Source organism: Paralichthys olivaceus, chromosome 6, assembly GCF_024713975.1.
Source record: "Paralichthys olivaceus isolate ysfri-2021 chromosome 6, ASM2471397v2, whole genome shotgun sequence".
Lineage (NCBI taxonomy): Eukaryota > Metazoa > Chordata > Actinopteri > Pleuronectiformes > Paralichthyidae > Paralichthys > Paralichthys olivaceus.
In genome coordinates, this window is record NC_091098.1 from 16,063,989 (window position 1) to 16,088,977 (window position 24,989).

General features: G+C 40.7%; 3 protein-coding genes across 6 annotated transcripts; all 3 read right to left on the bottom strand.

Annotated features, from left to right (window-relative positions):
• Positions 1-1,102: 1,102 nt before the first annotated feature.
• On the bottom strand, positions 1,103-8,122 carry znf740b (zinc finger protein 740b). Of its 3 annotated transcripts, XM_020096325.2 has the most exons (7): positions 7,985-8,108; positions 5,640-5,791; positions 5,223-5,453; positions 4,716-4,850; positions 4,490-4,619; positions 4,164-4,282; positions 1,103-3,935 (listed from the first exon to the last, which is right to left on the bottom strand). In XM_020096325.2, exons 2-7 carry the CDS (start codon positions 5,682-5,684, stop codon positions 3,786-3,788), a joined length of 810 nt encoding a protein of 269 aa, XP_019951884.1. In that variant the 5' UTR covers positions 5,685-5,791; positions 7,985-8,108; the 3' UTR covers positions 1,103-3,785. The 3 variants fall into 3 exon arrangements, with proteins under 3 accessions (XP_019951884.1, XP_019951885.1, XP_069382293.1); XM_020096326.2 differs by lacking the exon at positions 5,640-5,791 and having other exon boundaries at positions 7,985-8,122; XM_069526192.1 differs by lacking the exon at positions 7,985-8,108 and having other exon boundaries at positions 5,640-6,834.
• A 334-nt stretch (positions 8,123-8,456) lies between these two features.
• csad (cysteine sulfinic acid decarboxylase) lies at positions 8,457-13,576 on the bottom strand. Of its 2 annotated transcripts, none has more exons than XM_020096422.2 (14): positions 13,267-13,576; positions 12,214-12,359; positions 11,997-12,123; positions 11,830-11,920; positions 11,280-11,502; positions 11,060-11,139; positions 10,668-10,722; positions 10,415-10,531; positions 10,224-10,288; positions 10,003-10,084; positions 9,715-9,914; positions 9,550-9,601; positions 9,365-9,454; positions 8,457-9,253 (listed from the first exon to the last, which is right to left on the bottom strand). In XM_020096422.2, the coding sequence occupies exons 1-14, from the start codon at positions 13,574-13,576 to the stop codon at positions 9,080-9,082; spliced, it is 1,812 nt and encodes a 603-aa protein (XP_019951981.1). In that variant the 3' UTR covers positions 8,457-9,079. The 2 variants fall into 2 exon arrangements, with proteins under 2 accessions (XP_019951981.1, XP_019951980.1); XM_020096421.2 differs by having other exon boundaries at positions 12,214-12,362.
• Positions 13,577-14,201: 625 nt separating this feature from the next.
• On the bottom strand, positions 14,202-16,538 carry LOC109635307 (uncharacterized). The gene is made up of 4 exons (XM_069527114.1): positions 16,395-16,538; positions 15,218-15,552; positions 15,057-15,122; positions 14,202-14,970 (listed from the first exon to the last, which is right to left on the bottom strand). The coding sequence occupies exons 2-4, from the start codon at positions 15,525-15,527 to the stop codon at positions 14,690-14,692; spliced, it is 657 nt and encodes a 218-aa protein (XP_069383215.1). The 5' UTR covers positions 15,528-15,552; positions 16,395-16,538; the 3' UTR covers positions 14,202-14,689.
• Positions 16,539-24,989: the final 8,451 nt, after the last annotated feature.

Here is a 24,989-nt window from a genome sequence, read left to right on the forward strand (position 1 = left end):
GAACTGGTCAATAGCAAAGAGAAAGGTGCTAAAGGGTACGATCTGCACCTCCTAACTGATGTGGCAATACCCTCGCAGGCAGAGAGACTGGGCAGTGGACTTTAAGAAATTCTTTCCTCCTGGCTGAAGAATGTGGATATCACACAGATGGTTATGTCTGTTTGATTGCCCACTTTGACGATATCACGTCTTAACAGCAACACTTGAACAGATCATCTTTATACAGGACTGACTGACTGTTGTGTATTATATGATCTCCATGTGTTTTGACTGTGACTACTTTTGCCTGATGTTTGCATACTGTAAAGTACGATATCAGTGACAGCTTTGTGCTTTAAGTGTTTTGATCATCTGTCAGTGTTTTAACATTTACTAAACAAAGACTATGATAACTACAGAATACAGGACACTCATTACTACGCCCTACCTCATACTACTTCAGAAAGGTTGTACACAGACAGTACCTTGGCACACACCTCCCTCTTGTGGTGGATTAGTCTCTGTATAGTGTTGCTAAAACGACAAAACTATAGTGTTAATTAAAGGTGAGACAATTCTCAATAGCATGTAATTGTTAAAATGTTCTTGTTGGCCATTATTAACCACTGTTGTTGGTTGGCACTCAATTGAGTTCCTATAGGATTCTTTATACAAACCTGCCTCTTAGGACTTTTCCTTTTTTGAGTAGTGATGTTTCTGTGTAGTATGTTTTTTTTTTTTTTTAGACTATTGGGTCATAATCTTGTTTAACTCCAATCTTAGAGAAACATTGGAAACTCTACATCTTCATTTCTATTATACAGAGAAACTTGACCCTCATATGGTCATGGTTGCCACCTGCTGACATGATTGGTGCATTACACACTTCTAAAATGCTCAGCAGTTCGATAAGTATGAACTTTTCTGTAACATGCTGACTGAAGACAGGCACTATAACATGTAATACAATCTTGTGTTGATCGAGGTTCAATGGAAGGCAACTGATCTTAATAATTTTATGGTTTCAAATCTTAGGAATATTCTGCGATTCCATTAAACTTCTTACTTTCAAGAGAACGAGTGAGAGCTGGAAATCCGACGTAAAACACATGAACAACTTGCATTTGTTGAAAAAATGTAACAGCTTTATTGAGACTTGGGGCCTAAAACTCCATTCACTACAGTTTTGATTGACTGAGTCTTTACTTCACACCCCTGAAATTACAAAAACAAACTGAGGCTGGCATTTAAAATAAAGACGTTACCAGAACAAAATATATATGTACAAGTCCCTCCAACAAATACATGCAAAAGAAAAATGTAAAAAACAATATGGTAACAGTCATGGCTGCTATTCTAAAATTGGTAAGAGTCGGCTCTTACTTCACTCCAGCTAACTAGATGAACAATAACTCATTATGGCCTTTTCAGTTTCCATAAGAAATCATCAGACTAAGTTTTATAACTTTGTAAATACTTTGATTTGTTTTGGAGTGTAGGTCCCATACATACTATTTTCTACCCCTAATACATTTTAAATATATATTAACTTCATAAACAGTAGACAGTCTCCTTCCCCACAATCTAAAAGTCTGAAAGCAACAGAACTACCAGTCTACAGTAACACAGGTTTTAGTCTAAACAGAAAACAAATGTTACTCCTCTCTTCTTTACTACTGAGCTACCATCTTCAGTCCAGTGTTCACAAACTGATTTGATCCTACAGAGGGCCATAACTTACAGTAATACAATGTAGGTCAGCATCATAGAAAACACCATGTAGAACTTGTGTTCAGCCTAGCCCAAATTATCATCTTCACTGAAGATGCTCAAGGTTAAAGTGGGGATGAAATGACATGGCACTGTATTCATATCACATTCGCTCAGGTCAAGACGGAGATCAGCTCTGGAAATCTGCAGATGAGCCAAATTATACTTTAAGCTGCATGAACTGGCAATTTCATGAGAGTGGAATTAAACCGCTGAGCTCCAGGAAAAACTTTCCCAGAATCCACAGAGAACATGATTTTTGGGGGTCTAGGGATAGTTTTGATGCACCTGTGTGCAAACAGTGTTAAAAAAATCAGTTTTTGATGAGATTTCATGGGCTAATGCGCTCTCAGGAACTTTCAGGTAAATCCCAGGGACTATTGACAATATGCTGACCCAGCCTCACGTATCAGAAATACTCTGAAAGGATGAAAATCTTTCAGAGGAGTCTGACGCAGAGTGGGGAAAAAAATAAGACTGACAGTGGTTTCTAGGAAAAGACACATATTGAATTTACAGTATATAGAGTGTGTCACACAGATCATTTTTGCCACAGACAGGTGGTTCCTATATCCAGCTAACATTATAAAAAAAGCTCACTAACTTGTTCAAGAGCATTTATAAAAACAATCAAGGCTATTTCTACAAAACCTGTCAACCTTCTACTTGGGTCCTGTTCAGACCTGGTGTCAACATCCGTCCTGAGAAATCAGATCACAAGTGGACAGCATTAAGCTTGAATGTTCATACCTGGTGTTAAGATGCGTCCTGAATGTGTCTCCTGTGACCACTTGTGATCGGATCTCACTTCCCCCTTCTAAATGAAAATAATCACGAGCACATTATGTTGTTTTTACCCAGTCTGACTATATGTGTCTGATGTCACTGTGTCAGCACGAGTGAGCAAGAGAGAGAGGTATATAGACGGAGGGTCAGGAGGGACTGAATGAATCTCGTGCAGTAGTTACTGTCAATATTGTGTCAGTGGCCACAAACAAATCAACGTATGGACACAGAGAAGCGTAAAAATACTTGAGATTCATTTTTGTAAAACTGTAGCGGGTCAGAGACGTCAGCTGAGCAGGCGATCCTGAATATGTGGCCCAGGATGCATCTGCAGTCACACAGCTATGAATATGGCCACGTGTCCTTGACCACCTCTGAATGTGATCTGAGTGATCAGGTCTCAGGACGCATTTGGATGCACTTAGACCTGAACTTATCAATGTGATCGGATGCCTCGGGACGGATGTTAATACCAGGTCTGAACGGGCTCCGTGTTTCAATAGTGTCACCTGCCACAGCTCGGGCATGACCCCTTTTAAACAAGGTACAGCAGTGGATACGTGCCAGAAGTCGCTACACAACTTAACTAACACCAAAATTAATTGAAATTAACATTTCAGGAGCATCATAAATAACCTGTCTTTAGTGTTACATAATGCAGGTGTTCAGACACATGGGACAGGAGGATAACTGTTTCCTCGATGCAGCAAGGATCACTAGTCTTGTTCCTTCTTGTCAGCAGAGGCTGGCAGACGAGTCGTAACCTCATCAACACAAAATAAGCAGAACTTAAAAAGCAACATGGTTCTGTGTCTTTGTCCCTCAGTGAATTGTCCATGTGTAGTAACAGGCAGCTCCGGGGCTGATTGCAGGACACACAGGAGGCGCTGTATGATGCACTTAGGTCCATGCAGTCAAAACTATTCAGAATCTCTTGGCAGCAAAACCAAAAACCTTTCCGATAAAAGCAGATGTGTGTCTTTGTCATTAGGTTATTGCCATAACATCAACTGTTGTCCGAGATTGTGAATTAGTTGTCTCCCTTTTTATGTGTATCGTGACTGTAACAATAGATTAAAAAAAAAAAGTACAAAAATCCACAATCAAACTCGATGCATGAGCTGATGACAGCAAACTAAAGATTCAAGCCGGGCTGTTTTCCGTTACAGTAAAGTCAGGCTCCAGCTTTCGACATGACTGAGATTCTGCCGGCTGTTTTGTACTGTCTCTGTGGGGGGAGGGTTTGGGGGTCAGACAGTCAGGCGGTTGTTGGAAGGCTGTAGTGGGCTCCAGGACGCGGGATGGGCAGATGCGTCCTGCGAGTACTGGTTTTCTTCTTTGCTCACTCCGACTGTGCAGAGCCGCCGGTGCCTCAGCAGCCTGTCGGTCCGTGAGAAGTTCTGAGGCCAGATGGAGGAACAAGTGCGTTTCAGTCAAAGCAGCAGATCAATACTGATACTTTAAAAACTGCTGTATTTGTTTGTTGCGGACTGAAATGCAGAAACTTACAGTACATGGAAAGTTAAGAGCTCAGAACTTATATATATATATCTTTGGCCGTTTTGCCTTTATTGATAAGCACGAAATTGGGAGTGTGAGTGGGGATGACATGCAGCAGAGCCTCTCACCTGATGACAGCGATCGCACTGGTACGGCTTCTCTCCGCTGTGCACCCGCTTGTGTCTGTCCAGGTGGTAACGCTGAATGAACCGCATATCACATGCATCACAGGCAAATGGCTTTTCCCCTGAGAAGAATCACAGAACAGTCAGTATTTATCAAAAGCATATTTCACAGGATATATTCATCACCAGCCTATTTAAATATGCATTTAAATGCAGTCATTAAGTTGATTTACAAGAGATTTCATTTCTTTTTCTCTCATTAATTCCCCGTGTTTCCTACATCTTCATACAAGAGAAAGGTCCCAATGAAAAGAGCTTGGAGATCTCACCTGTATGTGTGAGTATATGACGCTTGAGGTGGTAGCTGCTCCGGAAAGCTCCATAGCAGTGGTCACAGATGAAGTTCTTCTGCACTTTCAATGAACTGTCGTCATCCATACTCACTGCTGGAAGTAAATGCTACCAACAAAAACAAAAAGAGTTAGATCTGAGCTAAACATCACAAGTGGATCTTTGTACTTGTACTGAGAGGTGTAGCTTTGAACCAACCCTTACCTCCACTTTCTCTTTAACTTTGTTGGATAACCCAGATTTTTTGTGCTTCTTTTTCGGTTGCATATTCTGGTTTGCCTGCATGTCCTTTCCGTCCATCAGCTTTGATGAATGGTAATCACCGTCCTTTCGGATTAGCTTTAGGAGGAAGCAAAAGATAGATAAAACCAGTCAGTTACACAGCATCAAACAGGCTACTTAATTATAAGCACATTTGTGAATTTAAAATGTCTTCATATATGTTTACAACTGCATTAGTTTGTTATAAACCATTTAATTAAGTTGGAACAGCATTTGAAAATGCTAAATGGGGGGATTAAATAATCACATATAGTCACATTCAAGATACGTGTGTATGTCTTTTTGAGTCCATCACAGAATTAGAGCTACCTCAAGTTTTAAGCTATATTAACAACTAAAATTTTGTTAAAGTAACCATGTCCACTTTCATCCCTGTACATAAGGAAGCTCCTGTGCTGAGCATAGATCTGTCGCTGGTATCTCTCTCACCAGGGGAGGGCAGCTCCCGGCTGAGGGATGGCCCATGTGGCTGTGGTGTGGTTGTCCATGGTGAACCTGGTGTCCATGGTGGTTGTGGTGTTGTGAGTGGCTCTGCTGGCTCTCGTTGCTGGCCCTGTGCCCCTGGCCCAAATTTGACATCATCTTCTTCTGGCCTGGGATGCTGTTGGCTTGCATCAGGGCCATGCTGGACAGCACTGCCTCGCAACCCAGCAACCCAGCCTGGCAACACAAACAAACAACGTGTCAGGGCAGAATAGACGAGGCCATCGCACTCCTCGCTGAGACAAGGAGATTGGGAGGAGGAGGTGAGGGTGGGTTGAGAAATGGGACCAAACGACAAATGAACTGCCGTCAGGACACACTAAAACCATGATGGGGATTCTGGAGATGAAGACTTCCACTGACCCATTTCATATGGTCTCGGACAGAGTTGTTGGAATGGTGTGTCATCGCCGTGGTTTGAATGCGTGTGTGTTTGGGGGAAACAGAGGGGGCTTCACTCAGGATGAGGGGTGACAGAAGAGACCACACCCACCCAAATCATCAGGGGCCAAAGCCTGAAAATAGAGGCACGACAACATAAGGCTAAAATTGTTACATGCTGGGATCAGGAGTTGGAAAACCAGACAAATATATTTAGATTTAACAAAGGACCAAATCTGGAACAGACATTTAGGTCCAGCATTAATATCTATAGGCAGCCCCGGTGGTTTGGTGCACGGCATATGTCACCATCAATCAGGAAGAAGAAGAAAAATCTGATGAAAAAAATAATCAAGATAATTTTCAAAAAGCATCTGTGCAGGTATGATATGATCAAACACATGCGTCATATTTGAAATGATAATGAAAAGTGCAGAAGACAAGGGTCTAAAGTTTGATTTTGTTTGAGAGCAGTGAATGCACAGTAAAACTCAAACAACTTTCTGTTGTTTGATACCATATTGTTACAGAGTTAGCTTGTCTTGAGGTTGTTAAATATAAAAAACAAACCCAATAAACAGATGCTTCAAAGCATTGTATCTGGGTAAGTCAAATTATTTTGTTTCACGGCACAAATCAACTGAATTATTGGGGTGATTCAAATAGTTTAGAAACCAGTTAGTGACTATAAAGTGAACTGGATTTCAGGAGGCAGGTCGTTCCATGAACATCTGTGCTCTGTCACTGTGATAGACCTCTACATCGCTGCATGATAATGACCCAACAACAAAAACGACTTTCCTGTTTTAATAGGTTCAGTGCAGAAATTAGTGTAAACATGTCACAGATTTTTTGTTGTTGTTGTCTTCCACATTTGCACTATTCTCATCTCAAGCTTAAGTGTAGTGAAGTGAAGATTGGTGGTTTTACAGAGAGTCAATAAGCCTGTACGTTCTATCCTGAGTATTTTATAAACATTTAGTGCACATTTTACATTTTTTGACTAAAAAAACTGAAATGTTTGACTTCCTGGGTTTTCAACTAGCTACTGAACTAGTTATTAGAACCTGGGATAAAAATATTCTTTGTTCATTAATGTGTTGTATAAACACAAACTTGCAATTAATTATTAGAAATGTTGAATGTTAAATTTGATCTAAATGTGAACTTACTAATACAGCGTATCTGTGATCAAAACTTCACTGAAACCTCAGCATCTCAGTAATGAGTGCAAACGAATACGGTAAAGATTGTAATGAGAAACACAAACCGACAACTTGATAAGATGATAGACACTCATTATATTTCCAGGAGCTGTGGTTGAAGAAATCATTTTTTACTTCTTATTCTCTGAGAAAAGACCTTGCAGTGACGTATATTTACATATCCTCACTGTGAATCTACCTCTTTCCTCACAGAAAGCTGGGTAACCTGTTAATTAAATGAATGAATGAGGTGAAGATGTGGCAGATGTATTACACTATCAGAGACATGTGATCAGTGCTGCAGCATGACAACGAAGCCAAACATAAAGCTAGAGTCATAAATACATGGCTCAACGTCCTGAAGTGTAATCTGGGATTATCAGAAAAGAAAGAAGACTTTTAAAAAGCCTCAGAATCCTAAGTGTTGCTACAATCGACCTGCGGTGTAGCTTAAAGAAACGGTGCATACGTGCAGAGGAGAACTGGTGCTTTTTTAAAGGTGGACACATCAGATGTTTAAAGTACTTCGTGGATACATTTACAGCTGATGAAGATGGTTTGGATTGTGAGTCTTGCTCATTGGTAACCATGTAGTTTATGCTCCGGCAACGTAAACACATTCCAAACACAACAAACGTGCTCGTTGAGTGATAACTTCAGCTCTCGTTAGCTAACGAGATTAAATAACGATTAAATAACGTGTTGGAAAAGTGGCCCTTCACGAACAGGTGAGCTGTATCAGATGTACACCTGGAGGAGCACACACACATATAGATAGATAGATAGATAGATAGATAGATAGATAGATAGATAGATACAGTGTAGGTTGAAGAGTGTGCAGTATAAGGAGAGTCCCTGCTGGGGCAAACAGAAAAGGCTAACTAGCTAGCTAGCTAGCTAGCCAGTAGTTGGGTTTAGGGACAACTCTTGTGTGAGTGGACCCCCACCCCACCCCCCGCCCCGGACAACACAACAACAGCCAGGCAGTCAGGGCGTGCGGGCTCAGCGCCGAGCACAAAACAACACCTCTCCCCGGCCACACATGCTACAAACACCCGGCTACAGGGTGATAAACCCCGCCAGGAGCCTCCAGCCCACCGTGTTAGAAGCTCCACCACTTACCTTCCGGGTTTCACAGTTTCTACGTTATTGTTTCTTGTCGCACTTCCAATTTTTTTCCTCAGTTTACAAACACTGACAGGAAACACCACCGGAAGCGCTCCGCGGGGGAGAGCGCTGATTGGTCGGACGCGATGTCACGTGACGTTAGCGGGATGACCCACATTCGCGGCCATGATCCTTCTTCTTCTTTTGTCTAAGAATGTGTTTGTTAGAGGATTTCAAAGCCAGTGTACAGGTACGTAGCGCCACCTGCTGTGTAGGAGTACGAAAGTGACATTTTCCCTAGTGGTGCAGGAAGTACTTCAAAATTTTATTTAAGTAAAAGTACAAATAATTAGACAAAACACTTTGCTAAAATAAAAATAAAAGTACCACATTAACGTTTCTACCTGAGTAAAAGTTAGTACTTGCTTTTAAATATACTTTAATTTCAATAAGTACAATCAGAGGTAAAAGGAAAGCTCAAATGAAAAAAATTGAAAGAACATTTTATTGCTTATCAAAGACAGAGAGAAGTTATTAAATCAACAAAGAGAAATACATGGAGGTAATTCAGCTCAAACACACAAAGGGAAATCCAATTAAAACTGGTCTGGACAATGTTAAAGAATATGAATGGGAAAAGAACATCTGCACTAATTCTTGTTCGAGTTAATGGTAAACAATTAGCGATAATGAGGAAGAGGCTCATTTTCCTGGGAAAATGTTTGCAGAGTAGAAATCATCATGAGAACAGACACAGACGGAGGACAAAGAGAGACATTAGGGAAAACTCTGAAGTGAACAGAAGCAGATGGACTGAATTTATTACTGGAATTATTATATTTGATCATTTCTGAGCTGAGTTGGTTTACGCTCAAGGTCTACTGCTCCTGTATGGAGGTCTCAAGAAAACTGATTTCAGAAAAGTTGTTTAATTGCCTGGAAAAGTTTCAAAACACCTTTAAAACACAGGCTGCAGACACACAAAGAATGATGACTCTTTTTCATAGTTAATATTTTGTTCTGTGACTTTCACAATTCATAGCTCATCCTATCTCTTTTATGACAGCTGTTTGAAAAAGGGGTTGAAATCTGATAAGTTGTGTTTACGGGTCACAAATCGTTTCCCAGTCTTTCAATTTCATCGAGAAAGAAGTCCATGTCTCTCTGAGAAATCAGGGGCGAGAAGATAATGACACGGAAAAAGTTGACTCTGTTTGCCAGAGGTTGGTAGCCGACCATCATCGTGCCTTGTTTCACCATGCGTTCCTTGATGACTGGGGCCACCTTTTATTAAAAACAAAAACAAAAGCAAAAGTAAATACCTTGAAGACAAAAACAAACATAGAGGCCACCATCTTGTGTTTTTCCAGCAAATTATTAAGAAAATAAATTTACTTTTGCGAGCCTGTCCTGATAATCTGAATCTCCTTCCTTCCCTCTCAGACTGGGCGGTATGTACCAGAAGCACACGTTCACAAACTCTGGCTTTTAATGGAAACAAATTCAAGTTAAATCCCCATGTTGCCCTCTGGAGAAAAAAGCTTGTGTTTCTCAATAACCCCGCTGAGATATTTACTCACCTGACCCAAAAGATGGAACCCTTCTCTTTTCTTCATCTGCTCCACCAGGTACCTGCAGGTGCACACGTTTCCATGCGTAGATACTTTAAAACTCCTCTTGAAGATGAGCTTTTGATACTTGACTTGAGGTCTGTGTGTTCAGGTACAGCTGCATGTTTTATTTACCTTACATGGAAAAAAGCTTTGTCTACACGCTCTGCCAAACCATTAGAACCAACAGCTTTCCACATCAACCACAACTTCAGGCAGTCCACCTTTCGGCTGCACTGCAGAGACTTATCCCCGATGTCCAGATTGACGTCGTAGAACTTGTCTTGCTGGAAGAGATATGTGGCGCTGGCACAGTGGCACTGCTTCAACAAATTCTGAGGAGAAAAAGCAGATGAATGACTGTCAGATAAATTAAAACCATTAAAACATCATCATGTGGATCAGGGAGTTCTGCAGCCAAACCGTTGTGTCCTTTAGCAGTAGGGCGGAGCACTGCAGGCCAGCCACCAGCATCTTGTGTGGATTCCAGGCTACGGAATTTGCTCTTATTCCACAAACACACACATACATTTAATTAACATAATGTCTGTATCCTCTGTATGACATCATCCTTCCTAGCTTTAATTAAAGGAAAACTGTTGCCTTCCTCAGAATGTAAAATGCATCTTCCTGCATATTAATACCTGTCGACACCTTTCATCAGATGTCTGTGCTGCTTGGAGAAAAGCACGCTTCCTCCCCAGGCAGCCTGAAACAAATGTCAAAACAAACAAACCTCTGCATGCTCTTAAATTTTAATGAACACAAGACAAGCTTACAGAAAACCACAGCTTGTCAATAGACATGGATTTTATACTCCACCGGGGGGACTCACGTCTACGTGCAGCCAGAGCTTGTGTTTCTCACAGACATCAGCAATGTGGTCCAGAGGGTCAAAGGCTCCTTGAACTGTGGTGCCTGCAGTGCAGCTTACAAGGAATGGTACTGCACCCTGGTGAAAACAGATGTAAAGTGAATAGTAACCTTGTATCCTGTGATTTCTGGTTTGTAGGATGAATGAACAACACCAACTTTATGGATTTAAATCAACAACAGGTCGTATTTGAGCTACGTGAGGACGTACGTACTTGAGACTTTGTCAGTGTTATCTTTTCATCCAGGTCACTTGGAATCATTCGCCCTCTGCAGTGTATGAAAGAGCATAGAAAAAAAGACCAAAGGTATAACTGTGAAAGTATATTTAATATAGGTACTACCAAAAAATATTTTCAATGAATTTAGAAATGTTGTTTTCATTATGTATTTTTTTTTGTCTTAATGTTGTGACCAACAGGCAAAACCCCAAAGATATTCAATGCTATAAAATGGAGAAAATAGTAGAGAGTCACGTTTGAGAATCTAAAATCAGACAGTTTTGGTATTTTGAATCATTAATTGATAATAAAAAATGTGACATAATGTATTAAGAAATGTGTTAATCGATCAATTGTCTCAGCTCTTACAATGAGAAATACATTACCCATCATCCACTTTCACCAAAATGACATTGTCTGTCCCCAAACCCAGAAACCCAGCCCCTTTCTTCACAGAGTAATGGCTCTGGGTAAAAAAAAAAAGTAGGAATTTTACTTTGTCATTTTAATGTAGATTCAACACAAAAACCACAGCATGAACATTTATACAACTCTATGTTTTCTCTCTATTATCTCACTGCCTCAGATTAAGTGCTGCGTTCTGACCTCTTGAGATGTGAAGACGGTCAGTCGGGGGAGACCCCACAGCCCCTGAGTTTTGACCTCTGGGAAGAGTCGGTAGCGTGCGAGGTTCATGGCGTACATGTTAGAGGTCGACCCCCCGGGGCAGAAAATACCGTCTCCTTCTGTCCAGCCCACCAGCTGACGCAGCCCCCTCAGAACCTCAGTCTCCATCAGCACAAACACAGGGGCCACCTCATAGGTGAAACTGCAGATAACATATAAAATGTCTCGTCATTTTTTTAAGGTTGTATTTTGTACTGTACCGCATTATATTATATACTTTATTTTATTTAAAATATATATACTATAATATGACATTGTGAAGGGACCATTGTGAGTAAAAAGTACATTTGATATATACATTATTTTTTGTTGTCGATAGCTCTGTACTCTTGCTGCTTTTACTTGAAGATGTGGATACTTCTTCCACTACTGGAGTCACAATATCTCATCTATTGCATTATTTGCATTATATTTTATCCAGGCATCCCCTGTTCAATATCCCCTGCTTTTATACTTTGTTGATTCTTACAGGTTAGTGTTGAGCGACTCTGTGAGAAATCGTCCAGCCAGGGAATGGTAGTCAACTCCAGCAAACTGCTGGTTAAAAAACCGTGGGTGACCTGAAATTAGCACAAAAAAAAGGAGTGAATTAAGGTCATACTATTCCATTGTGTCTACTGTCTCCTGCAGTCTCACTTGTCTTGACGCTGTACTTGGCGACATCTTTTACTCTCTGCAGGAGCCTGTGCTGTGGCTCCCCCGTCGCCCTCAGCTCCAGATCCAGCAGCAGAGCCAGCTGCTCCGGCTCCTTCCACTCACAAACCTGCCGCAGGGAAATTATTTGTGAGTTTTTGTCCCGAATTGTCACAGTTATCTGACAGTATACTGTGAATTTTTAGGCTTCACTTGAGACCTTCTCCCCGACGTCTGTGCCCTTGCCGAGCACCTCCTCTATAATAATCTTGAAGGTTTCATTCAGGAAGAGTTGTCCCTCTGTGTGGTCAATAAGAGGCTCAGTCAGGTCGTGGAGGTTGTCTGGTTTCTGGGTCTGCTTCACTGCTGCTGTTATAACACACACATAAACAATTACATCCAAAAGTCAAGTGCTAAAACTTAGTGATGTCACGATATGAACATTTGGTGCCACGATTATTGTCGGAGGAAATGTCACGGTTTCACGATATTCTACGATATAGTATCGATACTATAGAAGGAAAAAGACACAACTAGGGATGTCACAATATGACATTTTGGTGCAATGATTGTCCGAGGAAATATCACGGCTTCACGGTTTTCACGATTATCAATACCATAGAAGAAAAAAGACTCACAACAAGCAATACATAGCTAATAGACAGCTAATAATATAGCTCATGAACTAAAATATGTATTATTATCATCAACTTTATCCAGTTAGTTTTTTATATTGTAACGTTTATCTATTTAAAAGTTATTTGTGTAAGCTATTTTATTTAGTTGCCTTACTGTGGAAGGTTGGTCACTAAATTTGGGTTTCCTGTTTCCTGTTCCTGTGTCTGTATAGGAGTTTTATTTTGAAGGGTAAGGCTGCTCTGTAATGGGAGCGACGGATTGACTAGTTTTGAAAAACTGAACGTGTCCGGGTTCAAACCACATTCTTCATGTCCTTATTAAACCATCAGCTCTCAGGACAGGTGAATTCAACTCTCGGCCACATTAATCATGAAAAAAACCTCTGCTAGACAGGCATCATATGTTTTGAATTTATTTAATTTTGAACTAACTTGACCACAGTCCCTTGTTACATGTGGGGTGACAACACATTTGCACGTACAGTTTTCCACAGGGTGTCCCTGAACACATCACAGTCCGTGCGTTTTCACCTTTATATACAGTCTATGGTTTTCACACGAATCTGATCAGCTCCAAAAAACCCACTGAGTGCAGGTGGAACCGGGTTACAAGCGACAAAGCACCTTGTACTCACACGAGTGGGGGGACGTTTCGGACATGTTCACAGATTTAAGAAGCTGCTGAGCGTCTGTCCCTTCGTTAATCCGCTCAGAGCCGAGCACAGCAAATGGCCACAGAGGAGAAGTACAGAGTGAGGAGAAGGAGGGGGGGGGGGAACCTTTGTCCCACGTCAAGTTCATTAATGTGATGTGAGAGGAGGTGAAAGTGCAGCAGAGAGAACTCAAGATATGAATATAACCTGATTTACTGTATGAGTTTCTGCCCCTAACTAGAAATACTCTCAGAGGAGCTACACATGCTGCAGACTCTTTAATACTCAACATGTGCTTCTTTAATCAACACAATGGTGTCATTATATAGAATAATAATAATAATAATAAACTGTCTTTGTATAGCACCTTTCACACAAGAAATTCAGCTCAAAGTGCTTTACACACAATATGCATTCAAATAAAAACATGTGAATACAACTTAAAACAAGTTGTGATTCATATAAGAGAACTGATTTTTAAGTAACATAAGAGAATGTTAAAATGGCATTTAAAAGAAAAGGAAATAAAAAAATGCATAAGAACAGAAAATTATAAAAATTACTACCATTTCTGTATCGTTTGTATTATTCTAAATATGTCACACTCATGAAATATGTAAATATTCATTAATATCTAACTGAGTAAAATGTTGTTTAAACTGTGCATTTATGTAGTTGTGCTTTCAATATCTTTACAAAACTTTACCACCAGGGTAGAAATCAGTATCATAGTTTAATGTCACACAACTTTTGTTTGTGACGAGCAGTAGTGACATAAAGCTGAAATAACTAACAAGTCCTAAACATACTGTTAATGCCCTCGATCAGACCCGTTACCTGTGTGAATTTCTACTGAGTGAAACAAGTTATTGTTCATTTCATTGAATGTTTTTAACTGAATTTCAACCAGATTAAAACCCTATTTCTGTTGTTTTTATTCAGGTAGGAAAATTCAGCAACGGCAGCAACTATTGTATAGATTATTCAGTGTGTTGTGAAACACGGGCACTTCCTGTCTGTCCTCCTTTGTAGATAACAGGAGCCATGTCAGTGTGACTGTTTCAACTGGGTCTGTTCGTTCAGGTCCAGGTCAATGTTATTAAATGATGAGCTGAGATAGCTTGGATACAATATAATGAATTGAGCTCTGCTCAGTTGTTTTTCTTAATTTCAAGTGCTGCAGGCACAAATATAAAAACACATCTTTTAAAAGAAAACATTTCTTATCAAATTGAACTGTCATAAAAAGTAGATGATTCACTGAAAGCTTAGGAAAAACATTGAGTAAAAAAAAGTGTTGTTTGTTACTAATTTGGAACAACCATCTATTTGATGAGAAATAAAAAGTGACTTCCGATTTGAATGTTTTTCAGTCTCCGCAGGTTCCACACAGACAATAAAGGCCTCAAACAGTCTCCAACAGAAAGTCGATTCTCTCCGGTGGCAGTGCCCAGTCCTCCTGACTGAGCAGGGAGTGCAGGTGAGCCGCGGTGGCTTTTTCCCGCTGGCAGGTGCACCAGTAGCACAGCATGGCAAACACTCGCTCCACGTGCTGGGACTTGTCCTCCTCAATCTGCTCCAGCTTCACAGAGGTGATGTCCAGAGCCATTCTGCCGATCTCTCGCCAAGATCTGCCGATGGAACGGGCCACGGTCATCAGCTGCCTCTCTGTCACTAAGCGAGAACCTGTGCAAAGAGACAGAGGCAGAAAAAAGTCAGTGGTGATGTAACAGTGTTGTAAAGGAAATAGCTTTGAGTGTAGTGTGACTCACTGTTGCTGTGGATCTTTTTGAATGGAATGGTTTCTTGTGTTTCAAGTGCTTGCCTTTTCTTCCTTTCTTGTTGTGTAAACAGAGAAACGTTTGATGTTCATCATATAAAACAGAATATAATAATGAGATCGCTTCAAATATTGAGCAGATTTAGTTGATACCTGGTGTAGAGACTGGCAGAGTCTTAACAAAAGAAAGCAGTGGGAAGGTTTCCTGCAGAGCCGGTTCCTTCAGTAGCTCCAGTAGTTCCCGTGCTGCATCAGGCCCTCTCTGGATGATGTGATCCAGCAGGTCCGTCACCTTCTCGCTCGGAATACGGCAGGCTTTCACCCGCTGGTAGCCTTGATCAGACAGAAGGCAGCGAGAGTGTGCATGCTGCAGCACAAAGTCGGGGTCGCTGCGCAGAATATCTATTAGTTTGACTTTCAGGCTCCTGAGTAGCTGGATTTCTGCTGCTGGTTCTTTAGCCATGACTCAGCGTAACTTAAATCAGCTCCTGAGAAGAAGAAAACGAAAAACTGTGATGATGAATCAAACCTGAAATAATCGCAAAACAATATATTGAACGCAAGACATGATCTATTTTAATCCTGAAGTCAGTTATTGTCAATTTATATATATTAATGAAGGGCTTTTTGCAGCCATAAAATATAACAATATTCTCATATTTGTTTGAGGTAACACTTCCAAAATGAATATAGCATGTCCCTCCAGAGAGCATGAAGAAATATGCAAGACTATAAAAGTTAAATTAGAGAAGAATAAGGTACAGCTACTGGCACATTTATGTTATAGACTAAATAACCTCCATTATCGTCCTCTCTGCCAAAATATACACATAAATATCTTGATGCAGGAAAGTTTTACAGTAGATTTAAGTGCAGCTCCACCTTAGATTATAAAATGCAAAGAGGTAAAAGCAAACTGATGTTTGTTCAGGGGTTTCGGACTTGAATTAGTTATTTGATGACACACTGACATTATAATTTGGTATCAGGTTAAATTTACTGTTGAGTTTTGTACAGTCTGTCTTATATATTACTGATTATTATTTGCAGCTATTTACTTTTGCTTTTACCTCCAGAAGTCTTTTCTTGCCCTGTATGAGTGAATGCCTAGATTTCCTTCAGGATGAATACAGTAAATATTTATCAACTGGACTTAGTTATATTCATATATATTCATAGTTTTGTTATTGTTTCGATGATCAGCCCTCCAACACTCATTTTGCTGCACCTTCACATCTGTCCCTCTCTCTCTCGCGCTCTTTCTCTCTCTCTCTCCCTCTCTCTCTCTTCTTCATATAGCAAACACTATGTTTTCTCACGAGACTCTCACCATTCACTGGAGCAGCTGGGGTCAGCAGAAGATCACAGGCTGTTTCGAGGTATTTCCGCTGCTGGATCACAGACTTTCTTTCCTCTTCACCTCTGCCGGGCTTTCATCTTTGTGTACTTTCATACATCACTGTGTAATATGTGTGCTGCCATCTAGTGGGTGGAGGATTTCAATGCAGCCGTAAACCCTGCTTGTGAGGATTAAGTGACATCTGGTGGTACTAACTACACATTGCACTCCTCCATGACGTAGTGGAGCGTGTCAGAGATCTTTTTATTTAACAAATATAATCACAATAACACAAAGTTTTGATAAAGTTAAGATATGCAGAGTGCAAATATCTGTGCAAAAAAAGGACCAGTGGTACAAATCCAGCAGCCACGACGTGTGAACTAATAGGAATTACAAAAATAAAATACATAATATTGTGTTTAATACAAACACACTGTACATTAGACAAACATTTGCAGCATTCTGCTACATTTAAAGTGTGGGGAGAGAAAAGGGGATGGGTGAGGCTGAATCCAGGACATTTTGTATTTGTATGTGTAGTTGTGGCCGTTTGTTTGCAGTACCTGCCTGGATTGTATTACTTAGTAAATTGGAGGAGAAAAGTTTATGAGCAGCAGCCACTGATGCCCTATCTTGTCATGTCAAAGCAGTGTTTCCTATTAATTATTCAGACTGTGGTGGCCTGCCATGTTCTAGTTTGTCCTGCCACAGTCTCCTGAACTCTAAAAAAGTCCACGCTTCTTATAGTTATAGGACACTGTGAGTTCAACAATACATTTGAACAAAGTCTTAGGATAAAAGTCACCAGTGATCTATATATGGTAAAGAAATGCCTATGACAGGGAGCCCATCAACCTTTGAACATGGTTTGGTCTGAGATTACGGACAAACCTTATGAGTTTGATCTGAACTCTTAATGTTTTGCTCTTTTACTTATACCACTGTACCAGGTTATACAGGTGTAGTCATAGTGGTATAAAATGATCTCATCAGGCAATAAGGATATTCTTGCCTGGCACTTTCTTTTGAGGGCATCAGGGTCAGAGAGTTACTGGACAAACACTGTTCCATCTCACATCCTGGATAAGTAATACAACCTTCTGTATCTTTGTCTCACTGAACTCCACAGAATAACTGGATGGATCGCTTAGTTGTTACATAACCAACAGCTTTCTTTTTGGAGCTCTTTACAAACTGATAATATTTGTTTTTCTTGTTCATTTAGATATTTAAAAACCAAATGGTTTTTCCACCTTGGTGCATCCTCCTCTAAACAAGCAGCTCAAACATTAATGTCAATGCCGAGGGATGTGTTGTTTTTCATACTGGGGAAGTAGAACATTTTAATCATGGGAATAAATATTTGATTGTATTGTTTCTGCAGAAAATATTTACTGACAGGAATACCAAACAGATGATGTGTGTGTGTGTGTTTATCAGATGTCTGTTCATGAACAGGTAATGTTAACGATACCGGATTTACAGTCAGCCCTGTGTTAGTGTATCATTTCAGAGAAATGCCCTCTGACTGTTGCCAGACAACAATTATCAACAAGCGGCGGTCACATGTCTGCTTACCTTGTTTACTCAGCTTCAGCTCGGGGAAATGACTAATCAATATCTTATTCCTGGACAGATATTTTGCTTTCTGTGAGAGGAAAAGCCTCTTGAGCCCATTTCTTCCACACACAGTATAAACTCTGAGTCACTGTGTGCATTAGCTGTCTGAATAAATCCAGCTTTCTCTCTGCCTACAGTGGGTGGAAAGAGTGGAGAGAACCATCATTTATTCATATTATTAATTCTTACTGCCCAGGTGGGCACAATTCATCCACCTTTATGAACTTCTAATGACTTTATTATGTGATGCATTCGAATTATATGATTATTTGATCCTGAGGAGACTCATTGTGAAAGTCTTCAACAAAGATGAAATACAGTGATCTACTGATCTAAGGACATTTCACACATGTTGCCATTGTGGGAGCTTTCAAGTACGACTGCTGGATAATGCGCCTGTGAAGTGTGCACTTTTGTCCTTTTGCATTATATCCCTGCAACACAAGTGGAGCATATTCTGTATGGAAAATGAAAATGAACTCACTTTGCCAGCGATCGAGCATGATCCCACTCATACCTTTATGCTTTTCAGGCCCCATCACGCTCTCTGTCAAGTGGCAAACTCCATTTGTATGCTCACGCCGCTGGTGGATGTTGCACAGCATTGAACGCTCCGCAGTTCTCACGGAAAATAATACAGTTTCCATATGAGCAGCCATGGCTCCATTCTACAGACCTCTGCACCTGAAAAATGTGTGTGTGTGTGTGTGTGTGTGTGTGTGTGTGTTTGTGTTTGTGTTCCTGCGTGCGTGTGTGTGTTTGAGAGAGAGTGAGGGAGCGAAAGCTGCAGCCTATCCCCAACAGAGGAATTACATTTACATACAAAAGTAGAATGGCCCTCAGCACAGCACACACCTCTGCAGAGGCCCAACAGTCCAAGCCACACGAGATTGCACATTCTCCCGGAACTCAGCAGTATTTTTTTTATCAAGATCCATGAATTATTTCCTGGGAAATTGATAAATAATAAATAAAAACAGCCCATCATGCAATGTTAAAGAAAGTGATATAAAATTCCTGAATCCACTCCTTTGTCTGGATCCATCGCAAATTTCTTTTCACAGGTTCTTCCGTGTCCCATTCTTCCACCAAGTTTCAGGGACGTGGTATTGTAGTTTTTGTTCATAAAAATGACACTTTTGTTCCCCCCTTTACAAAGCACAGTTTGTGTCTGATGCAGACGACCACATGGTTCATCTGGGCCTTGCTTCACACGAGGGCCTCTGAGACGTGACCCTCCCACCAAGGGTGGATGGATCAGCAGCGAGGGGACAGCCATGCATTTGAGTGGCTCTGACATGTCTGTTTGTTTAACATACATTATATATGAAAGACCAGCGCGAGGGAGAAAAGACCATGGGAGCAGGGCAGCAGAACAGAGAGAGGGGGGAAGAGACAGGGACACTGCTGAATAGACAGACGCTGGGAAGAGAGAGAGGGCAAAAAAAAAAGGACCAGCGTTCCTATATTCTCAGCGGAACATACACTGTGGGCGGGGAGCATTCGGTTTCCTGCAGATAGAGGCCAGATTTGCTATTATGAAAGAAGAATCAGAGCAAAGTGCAAGAAAGAACAAAAGCACAAAGAGAGATTTCAGTGTGGCTCAGCTCAGAGCACCTGAGATGTTACAATATTTAGGTTCAGAGCAAAGAAGGAGATAATTTGGTACAAGGGCAAGATGACGAGTCAATATCTTTCAGCAAGTCATTATTCTCTCAGATCAAATATATGGTATATGAAGCTGTTCATAACTTATAGGTTGAACCTGTAATGTAATTGACTGGTGCATTAATGCTGATAGACGTGTAAATAATTTATGTGTGTGTGTGTGTGTGTGTGTGTGTGTGTGGTTACTCAAAAATGGCAAACACAAAGACATTTTCCTTCCTTTAAGTCTAATGAGTGGAAAAGACAGTGAGTCTGACTGACAGAGCAGACACGTCTTAGGCTGCATTAAAGCCACAGAGGAGATGCTGGAGAAAATGGATGAGTGCAGGGAAAAAGGGAGTGTGTGTGTGTGTGTGTGTGTGTGTCTTTGTAAAGGAGGGCAGAAGGTGAGGTGAAGAGTGAAAGGGGTCACTGCACAAAATGATGCTCTCATTGCATGAGATCATCTCAGTCGGAGTCACCGGACCCCAAGAGAGGCAGGTGTCAGCTGATGTCAGCTTTTCACGCCTGTTGTAATTATATTACGTTGTTGGTCTGTGTCGCATCGAGACCCCCCTTACAGAATCCCTCCAGCCTTAATGCCTGTAATGGGCTAAATCTGCATCGTTACAACAGAAAACAAAAGAACTAAGTGAATCCAGGAGGGAGGAGAGCAAACAGATGTGAGGGAGCAAACTGCAGTGTGAGGAGCACCTCTAGAGGGAGCTCTTATCATTCTAAACCTCGAACCGTGCACATTGGATAATTTCAGGCATACAGCTCAGACCTCCCTCAACCCAAGAGTGTCTCTGTTTTTGTACATGAGATGACACAAGATCCCTCCAGCGAAAGAGGGCGAGACAGGCTTCCTGAGCTCCCTGAAGAAACCCGTCGGCAAAAAGGGCCCAAACTGGGGTTTGGTCTGCGCTCCTCGAAACTCAGTGTCCTCTGTGGATGAACTGCAGTGACTCTGGACTCTGTTTGAACCTCTGGCAACATCTGCTGAAGCATTTAGGGTCCTTGTGGATTCAAAGCAATATAAATAATAATGACAACACTGGATTGGTTTAAACTTACAGGGTAAAGTGGATACACTCAACTCTGTATAATACATTCCAATAATCCTATTAGTGGTGGGAAAGCAGCAAATCCTGACTGGGTTAAAGACGTCCGCTGGATATGTGCTGGGTGGGTTTCCCTCCTTGTGCTTTTTAACACCATCTTGCTCTTCACATGCTCATGACAGCAGTCGGAGACAGCAGAGAGACTCCTGACTTTGACTGATTTACGTATGTGCGATTTTGTGTCAGTGCGAACGTGTCCTGCGTACATCCAAAAACTTGAGACAGTGTCTGTGACTGTGTGATTTTTAAGTGTCTGAGACAGCCGTCACTCTCTCCTGCTGTGTTTCCACTGCATATTGGTGTGACTATGTGTGTGTTTGTGCCCGAGAGTATGTGTGTGTATAATAATTGGTGGTAGTCCGGATATGGCAGTGATTCACATTGGAGTGTTGCATCACACATCACAGCCCCAGCAGGAGGAAGTCTCCCCATTGATTCAATTGAAGAACGCTTTGCTTGAGAGCTTTGAAAAAAGGATGAAGCAGGAAAATAATTGTGGTGTAATGTACAGTATGATTGGTAATCGTGTAGAAGTGTTTGATCTATATTTGTATACATTTTTTTCTATTGAACGTCCTCACTTTTGCAGTTGAATAGTATTGATTTTTCCCTGCTGATGCAGATGTCTCTAGACGAGTTTGCTGATTGCAGGTATTTTATGACGAAATTCAATATCGGTGGATCTGTCTATGAATATCTGTATTCAGGTGTTTGTCTGAGACTTCAATTTAGTTGTGTTATAAATGTCTTAATCCAAATCCTAATCAGTGATGGGATTTAACACAGTACATTTACTCAGTTACTGTACTGAGTGCTGTAAATACATTTTTCACGTATCTTCGGGAACTTTTCCCTTTTACTCCACCACATATACCAGCAAATGTCTGTACTTTCTACTCAACTACATTTTTACAATGCATCGAGTTACATGTTTAAATTTTTCAAATATATATTTTTAAGTAATCAAAGGGGATTGGTCCACTCCTCCAATCAGAGCAGACAGGTAACATTAGACCCTGCCCCCTGCTTTAGGGAATATGCTACACTTTCAATTTTAGTACTTTAAGTTTAAAAGCAATTACTTTTACTAAGGTAGAGACATTATTGTGGTACTTTTAATTGATTACTTTTACTCTTGAACATATCTAGACGTCATAAGATTCATATTTGAAGAGGAAACACAGTAGTACAGTTTATCTTGCTGTTGAACAAAGTTACTTGTGGTCTGTTTTGCCTGTTCTCCCTCACATTGCAGATACATGCAGGTCAGGTAGACTGGACTGCAGTCATGGTGAGTGTTTGTCTGTTTATTCCTCAGCTCTCCACTGGAGATCAGTTCAGGGCGGTTTCCTGCTTCTCATCTCATCAACTGTGGGGTTTGAAACAATACTCAGACGACTTCATGTGCATTAAAATATGTTTCGACTGCTGCAACTGTTCTGTGCCAATTATCTTTACACAGTGCAAAGATGGTGGATTTTGGGCCCCTTCATTTACTATATCAGTGTATAGATGTTGTGTTGGCCAGTATGAAAAGGAGTAAACAGCAACTTTTAAAACAAACATTTTAATTCACATGGATTTAGAAAACTGTCTTTGAAGATCTGAACGTGTGCTCCACATAAATGCCTGAGTGTGATTGACATTGCTTACAGTTATATTTGCCTGGGGTATAAGTGTGTCCATTTTATGACTGCACTCACATCCACCCATATCTCTTTCATATTGAAAAACTGTAACCTTTCCATCCCCACAGATCTCCATGCTATTACCAGACAATCACTTAGTGTCTGGCTGCGGCCTGCAGCCCACAGATTGCTCTGTCCCTCCCCTGGCCGCAGGAATAGAGTATGCAACGAGTGGCCTACCTCAGGTCATTAAGATGCCCTCACTCAGCAAAACTGGCACATCTGCGCTTGCTGATCAGCCTGGCCCTGCGGTTGGTGAGGGGATGATAACTGCAAGCTAATTAAAAAGCCATTCATTGGAGTGAAAGGCCAATTAAAGGCCTAATATTTGATAAGACTCTCAATTCACTCAGCAGCAAGCCCACCTGGGAAGTATTTATTAAATGTTAATGGAGACTGTAATTAATATCCAGGGTGGATTAACCTGCAACTGAATATCACTCAAAGAGAGCGGGAGAGACGGTGAGAGTGAGAACAAGTACAAACGAGAGACAGATGAGTAACTCAGCAATTTGCTCCGGTTTGCTGTGAACACAGGAGGCTGGTGTGAAGGTCTGTCATCAGATTCCTCATCGCAGCTCACATTTTCTAAACATAGCCGCTATAGAGATCTTGATAATTGGATGCATGTTTCTCTGGATATTGATATTCACACCAGTGGGTCATGTGAACAGACTGTGTGTGTGTATGTGTGCTGTAATATCTCACTCTTGCATTTTCCTATGCTAAATTCATATTTTATCTTTAAATGAGAATTGATTGTAAATTGTGTAGCCTCTAATGCTGCCCATATCAAGCAGATTTCCTTTGACCAGGTTGCATTAATGAATGAGTTTACACAGTTTTGATTTTTAGAAACCATCAGATAGAAGACTGTGTCCATTTTCTTTCTCTTGGTCTCATCACCTTTTATACAGTTTGTGCTCAATCGCCTTGCTGATGACATTAACACGTTTCAGTTAAACCAATCATAGTCCACTGTGACTAACCCTCATAACATAATGACGTTTTAATGGGGTTTAATTACCAGAGACTTCTCACACATCTCTCTGACTTTTCTGTCAAATAATTATTTTTATTTTGAGTAATAATACAACACATAAAAAGGCTTACCATGGCATTGTTTGGTGTATTGTTTTGAAGGACAACATTGCCTATACTGACAGACAATTACTTCACTTTGACAGATTATATAAATATATTGGACTCCAAAACAAAATCAAAATCGTGAAATTATTATTTTCTGAAAACCTGAAAATTTCAAAACCACAAACATGCTCAACGAAGCTATTGAAAGTTGAAAATATAAATATTTGTGGCAAATGTGAAGATATGTTTGTAAAACTGTAGTATACACCTAAAAGCAGGTGTAATCATTGATTTTTTTTCTTTGTAGTATTTGTTGTATTTATACAATCATATCTCAGATTTTCCTTATCACCACCAAACAAAAACCATTATAGAGTTTACGTTAGCACTTTCAGCTGAAGTTGAAACTGGACTCCACGTGGTTTTGTTTTTACACTGTGACGTCTTGAACCAGTCACGTGATTTGATGTGATCTGCGACTCCTGAGACTCAAGCCCTGAATAATGTGTCACCTGACCGAACTATCGCCATACACACAACTATGGCACTTCCATACCACTACTACAGTGAACGTTTTAGATGCAGGCCATGTGTAGTTGTATCCTTTGTCATTCCCTGCCTGGCTGTGACTGTGTCAGTGTGTTCTGTCAGAGTGACTGTCCTTGTTTGTGCCCCTCAGAAGTTGTACTTTTGTTTCTTTTTTTACAGCGTGTCCTCCTGGTCCTCCTGAGCAGCACAAAGCTTGGGAGAGACAATCACTGTGTTCTCTCGACAACAGAGGACGGGCCAAGTTGAACTGGAGACAACACACCTCGCAAAATGATTTCCCCTTAGAAAAAGCCTCATGCTCCAATTTTGCTTCTTCTTACAAATAATGTTGTCACTGCTGCCGTGTGCTGAGTTATTGCTATGATGAAGGTTTTCTTTCAATCTCCGTAACAGTGTAACAAGCTCTGCCTGGTTTTACTTTTGACCTTGTTTACATCCGCTCCACAAGCCATTAAGAATTGTGTAGTGTGTCTTCATTACTGATGGCTGCCAGGACTATTAGACCTGGTCACAGAGGACAGACATGCCAATAGCACTAAATATGCTAGAGCCTAATGACATGTCGCAATGGTGGCAGGATTAACATTACAACTAAAGTTTGAGGTTAGAGTTACAATGTAACACTGGTGAAACAGATAGAAATTGATAGTGTTTAACGACTTTTGTCCGCAGTAAATTGTCTCGTGGCAGCAGTCAGCTGTTTACCAGTAGTAAAAGGAGGTAAACCGTTGATGCAGTGACTTTGACTCAGCTCACATGTGCATACATACTGTGTATACTGTGCAGGCTGAGAAGTGATATTATTACCATGAATAATACACATGCTCTCAACCTGTGTTATTTAAATGCCCCATTAATAATAAAGA